The 18,550-nt window shown below is 45.3% G+C and overlaps 1 protein-coding gene across 1 annotated transcript in view; it reads right to left on the reverse strand.

The window, feature by feature from the left end:
* The window catches only part of LOC147205262 (zinc finger SWIM domain-containing protein 6-like), a 62,435-nt gene that overhangs the window by 5,609 nt on the left and 38,276 nt on the right, over positions 1-18,550 (reverse strand). The window contains exons 3-11 of the mRNA XM_086111247.1: positions 15,797-15,945; positions 13,302-13,452; positions 10,276-10,455; positions 9,803-9,973; positions 9,571-9,717; positions 9,346-9,492; positions 8,946-9,206; positions 6,671-6,806; positions 70-227 (exon numbers count right to left, since the gene is read on the reverse strand). Coding sequence (XP_085967373.1) covers positions 70-227; positions 6,671-6,806; positions 8,946-9,206; positions 9,346-9,492; positions 9,571-9,717; positions 9,803-9,973; positions 10,276-10,455; positions 13,302-13,452; positions 15,797-15,945 — 1,500 coding nt within the window. The remainder of the gene's footprint in view (positions 1-69; positions 228-6,670; positions 6,807-8,945; positions 9,207-9,345; positions 9,493-9,570; positions 9,718-9,802; positions 9,974-10,275; positions 10,456-13,301; positions 13,453-15,796; positions 15,946-18,550) is intronic.

Raw genomic sequence — 18,550 nt, forward strand, 5'->3', positions numbered from 1 at the left:
TGATAATTATTTGTGAAACTCGATTAATCAAAACCGTGTAAGTGTTTAGGCGTGTGCTGGAGTGCGCACCTTTGGCGGCGGTGAGCATGGTGGAGGCCAGCTCACACTGCTGAGACTCGATGTGGCTGAGGGTGAACCAGCGCGGATAGCGGTTGGGCACCACCGACACGATGTGGTGAGGCCGGGACAGGTCGCCGGACGATGCTGTTGACTCCAACACGGGCAACCTGAGTGGTGGGGTGGGGTTGGGGGGGGGGGACGAAAGCACATTATGAGATCACAAAGGGTATTTTCACTTGGTGTCTAATCTCTTTTGTTGCTCGCTGTTTTGACGTGAATGGCTGTGTGTGGAGTTATTTTGAAGGGACAATATATTTGCACTATTGCACAAGTTGTCACGCGTTATTCTCTTAGTGTCGTCCCATGATTAAAAAAAAAGTAAAATATATGAACAGAATGAATTTCAGCACACCAGGGTGCGGTAGGTGCACTGCCTCTGGATAGGAAAGAGAAATAGGAACAAGAAATCGAGACATGTGAAATCAATTACCACAGAAGATGGATTTTGCAATGAAATGACTGTATTCTATATTCAATAAAAAATACATGGAAAAGATTGAAAATTGACACAGACAGTCTACCGTATGAACCATATTTTATAGAGCCGACAGAAGAAGAAAAAAAATGAGCTTATTCAGATTACTTAGTCCTGGTCATGCACAACCACTCGTTGCTACGGCAAATTTATGAGGTCATAACAGAGACAGAAAACAGTAACAGGAACAGTAACTCCAAAGGAAACAGTAAGACCAAGCAGGAACAAAACAAAAACTGGTTGCAGGGAGAACCAGCTGGAACAGGAACAGGAACTCATAAGAATACAGGGACGCAGAGACATCTGGAACAGAAATTCAGAAGGTCACAGAGAACACCGCTTAATAATAGCAACTTGGAAGGAAACAGAGACAGCCAGCAGGAACAGCAACAGAGCCAGCAGGAGCAGGAACATAAACTCAGAGGTTAACTGAGAGAGACAGCACGAGAACGACAACAAATTCAGAAGGCCAAAGAGAGTGATCAGCAGGAACAGGAACCAGAAGGATTTAGTGGGAGCCAGCAGGAACAGGAACTCAAAAGGGCACAGTGAGTGACAGCAGGAAGAGTCATTTAGAAGGTCACAGAGAAAGCCAGCGGGAACAGGAACAGAAATTCAAAGGAACACAGGTAGAGCCATCAGGATCAGGAACTCCGAAGGAAACAAAGCGAGCCATTAGGAACAGCAAAACAGTGAGCAATAGCAGGAACAGAAACTCAAAGGAAAATGGAGATCTGGCATGAGAAGTTAGAGGGAAACAGAGAGCCAGCAGGAACAGAATATCAGACTCACGAGAGACGCACAACTTTTACAAATTACAAGACACGTTTATATTACATCTGGAATACTCTGTATTAAATATAAAGCATATCTGCTGGATGCGGGCTGGCCGGAATATGAATCACAGAGGAAACACGTGAAGACTTTGAAAGGGACTTGAAAATGAAAGCGTGATTTGATCACAGTTAGCCTGCGCCTGCAATTCCACCTCAAGTTGAGCGAGCGACCGAGCATCAATGACTACTTTCTCCACTCTAATTTCTCCCAAGCAACACCTGCTGCGGACAGAGGAGCCTCACCCTCCCGTCATCCTCATCATCGTCACGGCAACACGGGGGGGCGGGCCGAGTCTTCTGCGGCGCCTCATCTCTTATTCCGCTTCACGCTTGCGCCACGGCTCACTTTTCAAAAGGTCTCGTCCGCTTCACAAGGCAGCAACCTGGCCTCCTCTCCACCAATCACAAAGCTAATTGAGTCCGTGGGGAAATTAAGCGATTCACCTTCCAGCCGCACAGGGGCTGGACACACATCAAACAAATACCGCCACACACACACACACACACACGCACACGCATGCACACACACACACACACCCACACACAAACCTGCCCTTTTGGTACACATCAAAGCAGCCTGGTAAAAGCAATGCGATGCTAAATGCCAACTTTCAATTCCACCGCATGTGATGATGTCCGGTATGAAGGCATGTTCCAAACCACCCCACTTTGTGCACCACAACTAACTTCTGCATTCAAGTGGGAAGGCGAGAACAACCCTGTTGGTGGTATACGCTACTGGGAAAAAAATACTTGCTGGGAAAAAAATGTTTAGTTTTTTTCCAGGAAGTCCAAGGAACAGTTGCCATTGTTCTAATAAAGGAGACAGACAGTGAACACCCGCATAGAATCTATTAGCAGTCTACTTTGCCATTATAATTTGCCTGCAGCTCGATTCTGACCGGAATGAAGAGATCAGAACATACCGTATTACTCCAGTCCTTGAGGCTTTACACTGGCTCTCAATCAGCTGTAGAATAGATTATACAATTCTGCTACTGTTTTTTAAAATCACCGAATGCTATGCTTCTGCGTGTTAACTGTTGTGTTTCTAAATGCTTTCAGGTGTTGCGTCTCTGCTTTGTGTGAAGGACACCGAGTTGCTGAGTGTATATATGAAATGTGCTACATAAAATAAGTTGCCTTGCCTTGCCTGAGAGTACATTTGCAAGTGTTGTTTTAAAATTTCACACACGCCAGCAGGAGGTGATATAACCCATGTTGAGATACATGCAACAGTGTGAACATTTTCACTTGCTGGAAAAATTGCCGTTTTTTTTTTTTGTTTGTTTCCTAGATGGTCAAGCAATAGCCGGGTTCCTTCCTCTCACGCCATCCCAAAAACAGGCGCCTAGAGCCTGGGCCACACTGGGGGCCCTTCTGCAAGATTCCTGGGGTGCGGTAAAGCAAAGAAAAAAGGGCCCCGGGTGAAAAGAAAAAAAAAATGGAGGCCTCATCAACATTCCACGTTTTGTTTGGTTTGCACCAGAGAGAGCCAGAGGGCCTCTGCTGGATGGGAGCTCAAGAGGGTGACCGGGACCGTTGAAAATTAACCTCCTCAACGTGTTGGGGGTGGAAATTCATCCTGGGCTTTTGTTGTTCCGTATCCTTTCCAAGGACTGTTGTGCAAGCATTCACTCGAGCACAAGTACAGTAGGCCCCCGACTGTGGGATGCAAAATGGCTGCATAGAAAACATCTCTGAGCAACGTCTATCCATCCATTTTCTAATGTTCTTTCGAGTCAATTGTGAACCAGAGCCTACCTATCCCAGCGGACTATCGGCGGTGGAGGCAGGTTCACACCCTGTCTCTAGCTACCGGCCAATCGCAGGGCTCCTACAAAACAAACAACCATTCGCACTCACATTCACACCTACGGTGGTGTGAAAATCGGTTTGCCTGATTTCTTTGCACGTTTCATCAAACAAATTTAAACAGACAGGGGATTGCAAATATAACGGACAAAATAGCGGTTGTACCATTGCACTAAAAAAACAACAACAACAACAACAACAAAAGACAAGCTAACTTTAAGCAAACAAAAAATATTTAATTTAAACAAAAATAACAAACATGTAGAAAAACACTGAAACCCCCTCGTAGCACATCACGGTTTTACTTCTGATCCCGAGGCCCCCGGAGGAGGTATCTGGTCAGCATCACCATGACGACCAACCCTCCCATGTGTCACGGTCCTTTCCTCATCTCGACTGTAAACACCCTTCGGCCCTCGTCACTCCTCGAGCGCTCATCCATCAGCTAAGCCGAATATCCGCTGACAAGAGCCACGTCCATACATAAACCGCGTCGGGATGCCCCTGGGACTGTCAGTTCTGTTCACTTTGCAGAATGTTACAGAGGGTTCAAATGGCCACTGTATTAGGGACTCCTGCGCAATCTATAGCGGAGCTGTTCTGAACATTTTACTTTGAAAAGAGGAAAACATCATGAGGTGTCTGGCCCAATTTAAAGCCAATGTCATTGCTTTCACATTGTCGCAACGTGAGCATAAACAGTGCTGCGTCGGCAGAGATTATGCGGCGGATCAAAGGTTGTGGATTATAGCGAGGATCTCGCTTCATTAGCATTGCAAGTCTCGTATCGCCTATGGAAATCTCGTATGATAATACCAGGCGCTTCGGATTCAACTACTGGGCTTCGTTGGGGTGGAGATAAGGAAAAATGTGCAAGAGCAACAAGATTCTGCTCCTTCTTCATCTTCTCCCCTACTAAATTTTTCAATTTCAAGTCCGGCACACTCACGAATCAACCAGCGAGCTCCGCCTTGCTTTTTGGTCTGCCCACGCTGGGGTGGCCGGGGTCACTTGTACAGTTTAGGATGAGAGTATCTTTAAAAACGCCGATTAAAAGCACAACCTAACTGCAGCAGCACATATGCAAATGTAATTTTGAGTTTTATATATTTTCATAGAAAAATAATTACATGTGGGGGATTTTCACTTGGCGGTACCACTTTACAGTAAGAGAAATGTTGTTAAATTATGTCTAAATTGATTAAGGGTATTTCAGACGTCAAATGTTGGTATGTACTCTCGCTGCCATCTCATTACTCATGTGATTAAAAGGCTACAGCGAAGCAGCCCTGAGAAACACAAAGAGCATGGAATGTGAAAAGGTCTCTCTCGCTTTCTCTCGCTCTCTCTCACTTTTTCCCTCTCTGCGTGTATCAATGATAACGTTATAATGGGACCATTAAAATAGCCCTGGCTCCTTTACCTTCTCCCCTATATTTAACTGTCCACCGTCCCCGTGGGAGCGGTGAGCTATACGCTCTCGTATTACACTACGCTACATTACACACATTCATTATGTGCTGAGTAGACACCGTCGGGCTCCCAGGAGCACCCATAAGTGGCCCGTATTATTCTAAATCGGCCTGTTTCGTACCACAGCGGGGCGTACGGAGGCGTAACAAGTGAGGGAGGCTGACTCCGGGAAAAGTTTGGGGAGGCTTCGGTGGTGAGCGGAGCGCTTGACTAACCTTGAATTCATCCGAGTGTGGTGCGTTCGCTGTCCCAGTAAAAAGTGGCAAAAGCCCACTTCAATCAAGAAATCTTTCACAGACATTTCCCCCCCACACTTCTCATTTTCTGCTGGCTCTTTTGCATACAAACCCGTGTGTGTGTATGTGTGTGTGTGAGTGTGACCCCCTCCTCCTAATTACAGCCACACTAATTACACTCTCATTAATGTAATTAATATTCACTGATCCAGGTCCCGCGAGTCACAACATCAAAACACAGCAGTCTGATTAACACACACGCGCACACACACACACACACACACACACGTGCGCCAGCTGCGGTCTGGTGAGGACATGACAAGATGTCAAACAGGGCATGACTGTTCTATCACTATCCTGAATGAATTATCCAGTTCAAATGGTTAACGCGGGAACTTCAAGATTGATTACACAAAACTCTGGAAAGAGGTGCTCTGCTGCAAAGCTTTGTTAGGCTCATTTTAAACATTTTTAGAGGGGAAGTCCTCCAAATAATCCTCTAAACACAGTATTTAGATAAATTGTTTGTGGTCAGAGTAATAAAGCTAATTTGTTCACTTAACAAATCAAATGTTTGTCTCCCTTAACTGCTGCGAATGCAATGTTACCTAATCACGAAGTCAGGTTAGAGAGACTTCAATATTTTCTGATGGTGAGCATTAACAAGAATCAATCATGCAATAGACGAGGACTAAAGTGCTCAATTTTATCATTAATCAAAATGTGTTGCCTAATCATATGCAAAATAAATGCTTGGCCTGCTAGGGCTAATTTTGCCATTTCTGCTGGCTTCTACTTGAGCAACATCTTTGACACTGAAAAACTGTCTGCTCTGCACCATTTTATTCTCACCTGCCTTTGTGCTTTACGGTATTCACCTAACTACCTTGCTGTATTAGCAAGTTGCTGAAAGGTGAACTTGGAATGAGCCTGCGCTAATGAGGTCGCAGCATAAAAGACAAAATTCAAAGCGGTGATGGCAAAACACGTTGCAGCCTTGCAGACTTGTCTGACACAAACCTACTCTGGCTGAGAGCACTCTGCCAGTCGTGCGCTCTGCAGGCCCTTGGCATGCGCACGTGCAGCCCACCGTGAACTGTTGTGCATGGAGGCTCCCCTAAAAGTCATCCTGTATTTGTTGAACAGTCGTCTGTAATTACCGGTATGTTTTGTTCAAAGACGGCTGTATAAATAGGAAATAATGTAGGAATTAGAACCTATTAAAAAAATATGTTCGGCGCAGAGGAAATTATAAGTGTAACAATCATCAGGTATAATAATTGCACATTTAATATTTCCTCTTCAAAGTTGCCCTATTTCTTGCCTTTACCAGCTTTGTTCTGACTTTACACTTTATACACGCGTCTGTGCGTGCGTGCGTATATGACACAGTCAGCTCGTGGAGTGGATAACGACGCAGCTGTGTCACCAGAGAGCAGTGCTCCTCTGCTTAACGGCCCCCGATTTGTTTGGTGATGACTCACCAGATTATGTGCTTAATATTCATGCTTGTGTGCATTAAATGTCCCCAAAGTCTAGCTCTCAATCATTCACCATCGCCCTTTCCTCAAATAGAGAGTATGTCAGTAGGTGAGAATTGTTTTGTGTCTGCTCAAGAGAAAAACAGAGGCAGCTTTAAATATAAAAAAAACAAAACAAAACTGTATGTGTGTGTGTGTGTGTGTGTGTGTGTGTGTGTGTGGTGCATCACTTACCGCATGGCTCTCAGTGCAATTTTGTACGCCAGTTCAGCGTCATGAGGTAGGAGGGAGGTGAAGAGATAACGGGCGAAGGTGTGCATGGGGACGCTCTCTCGATGGACGATCTCCCCAAGGCCGGAGTACGGACCAGCTGCGTGGACCCAATGGAAAGCACAGTGCTTATTTAGCTACTGTATGTGAATGCAAATGCAAATACAGTTCTATAGGGCTATAATACACTCTTGCAGAAATACAGGTATTACAAAAATGGACCATGATACATGTTTTCAAAACCATCATTAACTCATTCAGTACCAGCCAATTCTGAACCACGTCTGAAAAGACGTTTAAAAACGTCTTTGGGAGTGAATGAGTTAATAATTAATAATATTTATTCATGTTAAATGGAAGTCAGCCCATACCTGGCACTATTTAAAGTGCTTGTGATTGACCCCCGCCCAAAAATCAATTCAATAATATGCTCATTTGTCTAAACACTGCATTCTGATTCATATTGCGTTTGTGGAATGAGTTTAGCAGCAACATTTTTAGCCATCTCAGGGGGCGGCCATTGTGCCACTTTCTTTCAAATGAAAATGACAATCACAGTTGCCGAAGGCTCAAGTCAAATCATGGCTCCCCAGTTTTCTGAAGCTGAGCTATAACTGGTCGTTACCTGAGCCCTGAGCAACTGTGATGTCATTTTCCAGAGACAAAAAGTGGCAAAATGGCCGCCCCCTGAGATGGACAAAAACGGGTGGATGTAACTCATATTGCACAAACGCAACATTAATCAGAAGGCCGTGTTTAGACAAGTGGGGCTGCACAGAACATATTCTTGGAAAGAAAATGTTTGGGTTGACTTCCCCTTTTACCGCAAAAATGTGAATGCGTTTATTGGTTTTTGCTGACTTTGGGTGAAAGGTGGGTACACCCTTGTCTGGTTGCCAGCCAATCGCAGCGCACATGGAGACAAACTTCCATTCACACTCATATTTACACACACACACACACAGCCAATATGGCGTCTTCAATCAACTCAACATGTACGTCTTTGGATGTGGGAGGAAGCCGGAGGAAAGTCAGACGAGAACAGTGGTGACATGCACACAAGTGTACTTTTTTGGGGGGGAATTCATACCTGCTCATTGTCTACTTTCACATTATTTTGACTCTTCCTTTCCCCAAAGGAGTTCCGGAGTTTCTTCAAGTTTCTGATTGGCTAAAATGGCCTAAAGGTTCAATGATAGAGCACCATGTGTGATGTGTTTTCACGTGGGTTGAGATATTTTTAACCCTGTAGTGAGAAAATAATGTGTTTGAAAATAGTAAAAAAATCCACATGGATGTAGTCATACAGTGGTCTCTCCGTTTTGACCACGTGGTGTTTAAACAAACAATGATGTCAAAAACCATATGCTCGTGCTTGGCCTTGCACTCTCGCTCATGTCCCACCCCACGCCGTTGTCTCTGGTGGGTTATTTTAAACCCCCTCGACCACAGACCACATCACAAGGTGGTGGGGTTGCGGCCTCCATGGACCCAATGGGGTGTGGGGGGGGGGGGGGGGGGGGGCGCTGGCCCTTTCTATTAGAAACAGAGCCAGAGGTGGGTGGTCGCACCAGGTCCCGGTTTGGATGCTGATGGCGGTTTGGGTGGAGACAGGAGTCGGATTTTGTCTCCTCCCTGTCGTGGCATTTTGCACTGTAAATGAACACACTGTTGTATATTTGTGCATGTGTGTGTGCGCGCCCTGACACAATGGGCCGGGTGTTGCAAAGCTAAAGAGTTCATTTTGGTCAGCTCAGTCTCTATTTGCCACCACAAAATGAAAGGATAAAAAAAAATAATAATACAGCGGGACATTGACTTGAGGTGTTTCTCGGTTGATTTTTTTCTGCTGCAAGCCAAACTAAGTGAGCTGCCTCCCGTGTGAAGTGGGGAAAAAAAATGTCAACGTCGCCAATGCAATTTGAGCTATTTATTGAACGGGACAAACAGTTAAACACACAAATAAAAATTGAGAACACCCACAAGCAGCGACGGATGCCCCTAACTAGGCCATGCCCCTTAACTCATTCACTCCCAAAGACGTTTTTAAACGTCTTTTCCGACTTGGTCCAGAATTGGCTGGTACTGAATGAGTTAAAGGCACACTTCCACTGCAGTGAGACAGTCGCAGTGAATGTGCAGCTGCTTGAGCGCGTGGACGTGCTTTTTGCTTAGTGGTAATGTCTCACTATGCAGAAACACACACACTCATTATTCCAAGCCCACCAATCCCACCTACCTTCGAGCAGAAAGACGGCCTCCTTGCGAAAGATCTTGACCAGCGAATCGTCCAGTTCTACTTCTTGAAGCTTGGCCAGCAGCTGCTCCTCGTTGCGGCACACCTTCTCCTGAGCGTACAAGCCGTCGGGCATGACGCGCTGCTGGCCCAGGCCCATCAGGGCCGTCTCCACCGCCAGCGCCACGTAGGACTCGCCGTCGCCGAGCAGTCTCTGGACGGGCATTCGCTGGAGGTCTGCACGAGTCACCACACTGGAGCAGTCTGTGGAGAGGCAAGGGCGGGGAGATGGTGATCAGATTCGGATGCTCTCACTGAGCTGAGTCATATTGGACACTTTGAATCAGGGGTGGCCAACCCGCGACTCGAGAGCTACATGTACGCGTGCTGTCATTTGCATTACCTGAGAGATCCAAGCAGGTATTAGATCCCTCTTCTCCCACCCGTCCCGACTCTGTCAGCGTACTGAAGAGGGTGCCGATGGGATCCAGTGGGTGTCCCACCCAGCCCTCCATGTTGGTAATTGAAGTGTGGCCTTTATGGAGCAACTCTGAGACAAACAATACATTTATCAGCATACAACACAGGAAGGTAGAATATTCCACATGGACTGAAAACGGAGCCTCACCTTTTTTATGCCGGCGGAAGTGCTCGAGTTGCCGCTGCTGTTGCCGCCGTAACGTGTTCACAACGGCGATGGCCAGGCGGAGTGCTTCTCGTGGGTAACCGTGGGACCGCAGGGCATCCACCCTGGCGCAGGCTGTTGGGACGTGTTCTTCAAAAGAAAAAGAGAGCGAGAGATTTGCCAAGCTTATGGCAACGTCTATTGCATCTGCCGTGTTTTTATCGTCTTCACTCACCGTGCCACAAGGGCCAGCCGCGGGCGTCAAACAGTGAGCCCTCCTGGTTGTCGTGGTAACAGTAGTTGGCGTAGAGGTCACTGGCGATGATGTGCTGGAGGTGGCGGTCCTGCCAGTGCAGGTCGCAGGCCTCGATGGCCCGCGTGAAAACAGTCCTGTGGGGCCGCATCTCTGCGAGGAAGGATGACGGGCGTACTTATTAGCGTCAGGAATTCGAGAATAACAACAATCATAAAAAAAATCCTAGAATATATATTTTTTAAGACTGTTCTTTTTAAATATAAAATGTAAAAAAGGTTTTAAAAAATCATTGCTTTTCAAATTGTTGTCAAAATAAGAGCAGATTTGGACAATTTTGAGAAACCGAGGGAAACGTTTTGCATTATTTTAGCATAGCTATCATCAAAATCTCTGCAGTTGGAGAGAAAAACCACGAAAATGGCACGTAAAAAAGACCCGTGTGCAACACTGACCCTGGTTGCTGTGGGCACCCTGTGGGAGCGAGTGGGTGAGGTTGGGCAGCTCGTTGCCGTGGTTTCCGTCTTCCCACGGACACACGTCCACGCTGTTCCACCTGCGCAGCTGCCGCAACCAGGATGACTTTTGCTCCGCCTTGCAGTGCGGGTTCAGTACGATGCACATCCACAGGGCACCTGGTGGACACCAAAACATGGAGGCTTTAGCCCAGGGGAGGGCAAAATTTTGTGCTCAAGGGACACATTGGAACTTTATACGAGAAAGATCGGCCCGATCAGTCTTAAATGAAGTCAAATGTAAATGGTTTATTCTGAACATTCCAAGTTATGAGAGGGTGTGTACACATGATCAGTTGTTTATTTTTAATAAACCTGTCCAACGCATTTTTTTCAATTGATTTATACAGATTATAGCCCACATTAATGGAGGAAAAAAGTTTGGAAATCATTTATCATGGTCTCAATTTTTTTTAATGACATAACCACCCCCCCAACCCACCCCCCTATCATTTGAACAGGGGTGTGTAGACTTTTTATATGCATCTTGAGGGTGTCTTTCAAAGAAGCGCATCAGTTTGAGCGCCATCACGTTTTCCCCCTGGAGCACATTTGGTACCCCACAAAAAAAGTATGTGAAAGATCTTAACTAGTCCCGAGGCAACGCAAACTGTGCATACATCATTTTGGAGCAAATTGGAACAAACAGAATATTAAAAAGAAATGCTTCAGTCTCATGGGATGGGAGCACATTCGGGGATTTTACTGTGCAGACTGCGTAGCACGCTCATTGTGTGTGGATAGAAGTTCAGGGGTGGGTTTGGGAGAAAGGGCTAAGACAAGGACAAGATGTGAAGGAGGTAAAAAAAAATAATTAAGAAAATGGGGGTGAATATAAAGAAATGTGGACAAAAAAAAAAGAGTACGAAATGGAAAATGAGCTGATGTGGACAAGGACGCTCGGCTTTGTGTCTGGAGGTAGACGAGGAGCCGCAGCCTCAAAAGGAGGACAAGACAAAAGAGTGACGATGAAGGAGAGAGGGAGAGAAAAGAGGCGAGCAGGGCGGCATTGAGCGCACATCACGGGGAGTGATAAGGACTCGAGAAGAAGGGTTTGAAGTGTCAACTTCAAAAAGAAGAGAGCCGACGCACGCGTCCAATTCCGGGAATACGTGGCGCAGAAACAGATGAGTTCGTTGGGCTGTCCAAGCAAAACGTGCATGACGAGAGGAAAAGGGAGAAGAGACAAGGTTGTCAACAACGCGTGAGGCATCGGCGAAGACAGGGGAGACAAGAAAGGCTGGAGACAACATGGCGGCTGCCCTGTCGTCTGTCACAAGACGACACGGCATCAAACGCAAATAGTGCTCAGCTAACCACTTTGAAATAGAGTGTTTTTTTTTTTTAATGGAAAATGACCATGCTTATACGTCAGCCATGTTTACGGAGTTTGTTAGCGTGTGTCGGCCATGTTTGAAGAGTCTCTTCCCGCGTGTTGATCATGTTTGTGGAATGTACAGCCCACTTCACACAGCACAGTGTAGTGATCCATCCGTCCATTTTCCGAAGGGTCGCAGGGGGTGCTGGAGCCTATCCCAGCCATCTCCGGGCAGTAGGCGGGGGACACCCTGAATCAGTTGTCAGCCTATCGCAGGGCACACAGAGACGAACAACCATCCACGCCCACACTCACACCTAGGGACAATTTAGAGCGTCCAATCAGCCTGACATGCATGTTTTTGGAATGTGGGAGGAAACCGGAGCACCCGGAGAAAACCCACGCAGGCCCGGGGAGAACATGCAAACTCCACACAGGGAGGCCGGAGCTGGAATCGAACCCGGAACCTCTGCACTGTGAAGCCGACGTGCTAACCACTGGACTACCGGGCCGCCTCAGTGTAGTGATGCCGACAACAAACCCAGATTTGCGACACACGAGAGATGAACGCAGTGATGGGTTTAAGAAGGCGGTGCTATCAGCTCAGCCTGAAATGCACCTCGAAGCGCTCAGGGTGGAACTGCCGCTCACGAATGAGATTAAACTCTTCAAGTTCCCGCTGAGCCCTGTGTAAAGGATGTACCTGTCCCCTTTTATGCTGCTCATGCCCTCCTCATTCCTAAAATGTGAAAAGCAACGGCTTGTTTGCCATAATGAAAGATATATTTTGCCGAGGTGCTGTCTACAAAAGTCTCTGTATTCACTTCCTTGTAGGCTACTACGTCAGCACTTCCAGATATGGCCAAGATGGCCACCGAGACGTCATGGACTTTGTGCAACCTTTTCACACTGAGCGAGTGCACAAGATTTTAGTAAATCGGACATCTTTGTGGTGTGCGTTAGGGTATGTGGGACATATTTGAGTAGCATATTAGAAATGTAGCTCATGTCTGAGCTAAGAATTGTGTCGCAGTGTCCTGCCGATGTTTCCGCCATGTGTTTCAGCATGTCGGCCATGTTTGTGGAATGTGTTGAGAATGTCGCCCATGTTTGCGGATAGTTTTGCGGCCATGTTTGTGACGTGTTTGAGCATGTCATCCATTTTGGGAAATGTGTAAAAGCTTGTCATCCAGGTTTGTGGAGTAGGTTAGAGTGTGCAAGGCAGGTTGGAGGAGTATGTCATCACGTGTTGGCAACGTTTGTGAAGTGTAGCAATGTATTCCGGCCACGTTTGTGGAGTATGTTGCAATCATTATTGTGGAGTGTGTTGCAACCATGTTAGCGGCGTTTGCTCCAGAATGCCAAACAGATTTTTCAAACGCATTGCGGCCCTGTTAGAGGATTGCGTTGCAAAATGTTAGCCATGTTGGGTGAGTGTGCTGGAGCATCTCGGCCAGGTTTGTTTTCTGTTATGTGGCCAATATTCACACTGGATTTTGTGTGTCTGTGTGTGTTGTCGAAAACAAAAGGATAAACACAAAGACATCTGCGTGTGTCTTTTGGGTACTGTCTGGTTCCGATCATCCACCTTGTTGAAATCTGTGTGTGTGTGTGTGTGTGTGCGCGCGCGCGCACGCGTGGCCCGTACCCAGTTCGTCCCAGAGCTGTCTGTACTTGTCTGTCATGGTGGTGCCTTGCTGTCTCCACAGCGCCAGCCGAGGGTCGGCCATGAACTGCTCTGTGATCAGTGTTAACATCCTCGCTCCGTTGGAGTCACGCATCTTCAGCATCTCTCGCACCTACAGGGGCCAATAGGGAGGTCCGTCAGTATGCACATGCACTGTATAGACACATATTGACATTGTGGATATGACAACAAATACACGATTGTGAGCATCTTAAAACAAAGGTAATTTCATGGACACTTGAACTAAATTAGACTGAACAGACAAAGAACTGCAAATATAGTTCAGTAACAACAATTGCAATTGTACTTTGTAGAGCACGCCGGCCTTCACCAAAGCCAAATAATCCGGATGTAGCCCAATTTAGCCCAAATGCAAGCAGGCTGTTGGCATGTAAAAGATGCATCTGCATCAGAAAAAAAATGGTTTCCCTTTGGATTGAAGCCATGGAGATCGGGTAGTTTTTGCCTAATCCTGTTCAGAAAGTGGGGGGGGGGGGGGGGGGAAATCCTCTACTTTGACATAAACTTTTTTATTCCTTGGCCAAAGTTGTCAGAAGTTGTTCTCAGCTTGATGATGACGGCCTGACTAATTAAGTATTCTGGAATACTACAATACAACAGTTTTGTCATTTTTGGGTAATTCTGTTGAAAAACTAACTTGATAACCATTACCGTACACAATTTACATGCAGTGTAGCTAATGACGTAGTTAATTTACAAGCTAGGTAGCCTAACTTAACTGACCTTCACCTGGGAATTTTTAAGACACTTTTACATAATCTTGTTGCCTAACAATAGGAACTAGCTGAAATATTCCAAAATCTGAAAATTAATCAGTAATTATAATAGTTGATTTTTAAGTAACAGAGTTGTATGTATCATTCACTTTCATATGCCTAAAGATTTGGCCAGTCATTCAGGGAAATCAAAAGCAGAGGATTATGTTTTCAGGAGATATTTTTGAGACATTTTTCTTTGATGCGTTGTATTTTCTGATGCCTTTTGAAATGGTCTCCATGGTTGCTAATTGTAGAAATTCATTTCCACGGTCACATGATGTAAAGAAGTGGAGACAAGTTTCCTGGCTTTTAGTCCTCTCCAATGTTGTGTCGAGTACTTCGGGTGTCCTTGCGCTGATGCCGACTTGCGGGGGACTGATTGCCATTCAAAGCGGTTTCGATCCTGGAATTGGTTTGAAAGTTGGGCATTCATCCGAGTGAGAGGTAGCATTGAATACTGATGACGTATTTCAACTTGGGACACACGCTGGTTGTTATGGACGCCGGCCGCCGCACAACTGCACTCTATTTCACATGTCAGGCTAAAGGAGGACCGGTGTCACTTATTTAGGTGTTGCCTCTCATCTGTGTGCGTATTATGTTTCAAATTCGACCGTGTACATAAATGTGTGTATGTGCGTGTCTGTGTACTGTGGGTGGATACATAAACACTATTACGAGAGCGTGGAGCCGGACAGACTGGACCTTAATGGTATTGTTCTGCTGACTTCACACAGTGTACACATCACATTAACGCTAAGCTCACCTTTGCTACTACTAATACCACGCCAGAATGCACCACGTACACCGCACCACACGGGCTACAACTCAAAATCGGCTACTGAGACACTACGCTTGTCTGCGACACGTCCGTCGGCTCAAAAAAAAAAACAAAAAAAAAACAGGCTACATTCGTGTAGTCTGTCGTCGGCATCATAACAGACGCCTCCCTTTGACTTTTGTGATCTCAGTTCTTACAGGGACATTTAACCGCTATAACCTGATGAACCAATTTTAATGCAACCATAACAGCGGCATCTCCGGAGGCATTTAAAACCTCTCGGATGAAATGTAATGGCACTCTTTAGGTACTTATCTCCGTAATATTTATTTTCAATATGTTTTTATAAACTGTACTTTCACTTGACATACGTTGTTTTATTGTTGTAATATTGTTTCAAAAAAACAACCCCCTCCACCTGCAGTTGAGTAAACACCCCAGACCACTCCAGTATTTGCAGCCACGCGGTACCTTTGTGATGGCAGAATGTTTGATGGAGCTACCGGATTTTATTGGATTGCGGAGGTGTACCTAATGACGTGGCCCATGAGTGTATATCCATACTGCATGTTTCGTTCACTGCTTCCCTCCAGCAATTAGCCGCAAGCTAAGAGGCTGCGCGGCACTTCTAATGCATGTGCCAATGTACGTCGGAGATTACGTGGAGAACAAAGGTCTCCTCTCAGGAGGGAAATGAGGAGCGTATAAGTGCACTAGAGAGGGAAAATATTAACCAGATGCAGAGTAGAGACTACATTTGTCTTGTTGCGGTGAAAAGGAAAACCCGAGGGCAGAATCGTGTACCATATAGGCCCGCCTGTCGGGGACTGAATGTGTCGTTGTGTACGTGTGGTTGCGATGTGCATGTGGAAAGAACAACGCTGGCGGTTGTTGACCTTGCTGAAGAGCAGGTTGAGCTGCTTGCCCGAGCCGTGGTATCCACCCTGGGACAGGAAGAGCTTGACTTGCTCCTGAACCTGCTCCTCATCCAGATGCCAGCAATTCTCGTCATCCACGCTGGCCCCTGCTGTGGGGTCCGGTGCCCCTAAATGACACATAGATGAATCATGTGTATGAGTTTTCCGTAATCTTAAAACATGGAAAGGTGGTTTTTTATGCTCTGTTTTGTACATGTTTCAACTGCTCTGTAAAGATATTCCAACACGTTAGCAAGGTCTCTGTCAAGTGCGGGTGGCTTTAAATATTTACATGTTTGTTTTATTAAGTGTCAAAAAAGCACATATTATTATTAGATAATATTGTCAGTGGAAAATGTATGAACAAAATTATTATGAGCATTAGATTTCTCAATTAAGACATAAAAAAACAAATTTTTCTTGCCAGGCATGACAACCAGAATTTTTCTCTCCCGCAGCTAAGGGCTGGGGGGGGGGGGGGGGGGCGCGTATTGACTGATCTGTGTGTGTGTGTGTGTGTGTGTTGGGGGGCATTACCCCGCTGTTCTTATTGGGCAATACTGTACAGTACTTGTTGCATACTATTTGTAAGCCTCTGCACTTAGGAGCTGCAACTGGTGCTCCTTCAGGAGTTGGACCAGGCTCATTTTTCCAACCGCTCTATTTTTCTTTACCACTCTGCAAGACTGGGAGATTTATGAGGTAATGGGTTTTTTTCTGAAGGGGAGTTATGACAAATTTCTGATGGGTAGGATTGTTATAGTGTGAAAGTTATGATTTTGATTGACCTTGAGAGTAAGAACTTAGTGGTCCTTACTTAAAACAGATTATTTCCGATAGATTGTACATTTATTCTTGAAATGTGCAGTTAAGGTATATGTAAAACCTGTGGCAGAGAATCAAAGAAAAATCACAAGATATCCAAATTTTCCCGATATTTGGGAGTGGCCATCCCGTGGCTCTGCCCCTGCAGCCATGGCTCACGTCGGCTCATCGACAGTGCACGTCTGGTGCACATTCATAATGGTTGTGAAAGTGTGGGTGGGAGGGATGATGAGTAAAGTCTGGCCACAATTTCGCAATTTTGACCCTGCGAACGATCCCTTTAATGTATTTACCCATTTACAGGTCAGGATTAGTCAATAGAATATAAAGCACAGTACATAATATGGTTTAACTACACACCACTGTACAAAAACCGGGAGGGACGCTGGTATATGTGTAGACTTCAAGCAAACAACTGAGCAGAGCAACAGACTGATTTTCAAACCTCCCTGCAATCATCCCCATCTCCTTGTCACTCCACTTCAAGAGGTAAATAAGGGCTCCATAAAGTGTTGATTAGAGGCATCCAATCTCCCCTTTACTGTCTGCGTCGCATTAATGAGCGCAGAATTGATCCTACCGCAATTTGCCTTCATCCCTGAGTCGATACACACACACACGCAAGTAAAGGTGAAACGACAAATCTCCTACAAATGACTGCATGGGTAATGCATGCACGGCCTACTTCAATTGAGGGCTAGAAATCAGTGCAATAATATCAGGAAACAAAGGATGATTTAAAAGAAACACATTGACGATACATGTTGCAATTTTTATAATTAAGGAAGTTAAAACCTAACAAATAAAATCAATTCTTCACTTTCATTCAGAATACTTCATCCAGCCAGACAAATTTATCACAGCATTTTTCCCCAATACGATGTCAATGCAATATTTTGTCCAGCTAACTAAATATCACAACATTGCAAATCAGCTATTGTATGACAATCCCCAAAATGATTTAGCTAGATATTTGTGCAGCTGATCAGGACAAATACAGCCTCAAAATGTCATTTACATACAAATATATCATTCAACATGTAGCTCCTGATGAGATATAACCTGGGAAGGTAAAGCATTGTCTTTATTCATTATCTATTCATTCGCTATCGTGTATCACAGTGTCGCTCCTGATACCTTATCAATGATGCGTTTGCCCATCCTATCCTAAATATCACTACACAGCGATTGTACAATAATCCATACGTGAAAGTCAATGACGATACACATCGATATCTGTCTAACAAGGGAAGGGAAAACTGATCTATATATATATATCCATCTATCATCGACAGATCAATGTCTCATATAACAGAGTACCTTCCAATGAAATGTGATAGTTTGCATACAAGTATCATGATGAGAAAGCTATGGATGATAATCCTTCGATAATCCATCCATCACAGACTGAGAGACAGATGGAGAAATAGCTGTCATATTAGACACAGAGCAGCTTCTGATGCATTATGAATACGTTTTCCCCAATTATAGATGTAGCAACGGTAAACATTTTCTTTCCAATAGTATGGTCGATGTGTCCTCGCTAGTCCAAACGCTGTATTCCGATTCCTGTTGCGATTATGGAATATGAATTAAGTAGCAAAATTACATTTTTAGCTATCTCGGGAGGCGGCCATTTTGCCACTTTTCGACTGAAAATGACATCACAGTTGCTCAGGGCTCAGGTAATGACCAATCACAGCTCAACAATTTTCTGAGTTTGTTCATGTGACGGTGCGAAGCCGAGCTGTGGCAGAACGGCCACCGCCTTAGATAGATTAAAACCGGTGGATTTTGCTGCTTAATTCATATTCCGCAAACGCAAAATAAATCAGAATAGCGTGTTTCGACGAGTGGGGACCCATAGAACATATTCTTGTAAAGACATGTCTGACTTGACTTCTCCAG

Source organism: Hippocampus guttulatus, chromosome 5 (genome assembly GCF_054856545.1).
Source record: "Hippocampus guttulatus isolate MCC_2025c chromosome 5, RoL_Hgut_1.0, whole genome shotgun sequence".
Lineage (NCBI taxonomy): Eukaryota > Metazoa > Chordata > Actinopteri > Syngnathiformes > Syngnathidae > Hippocampus > Hippocampus guttulatus.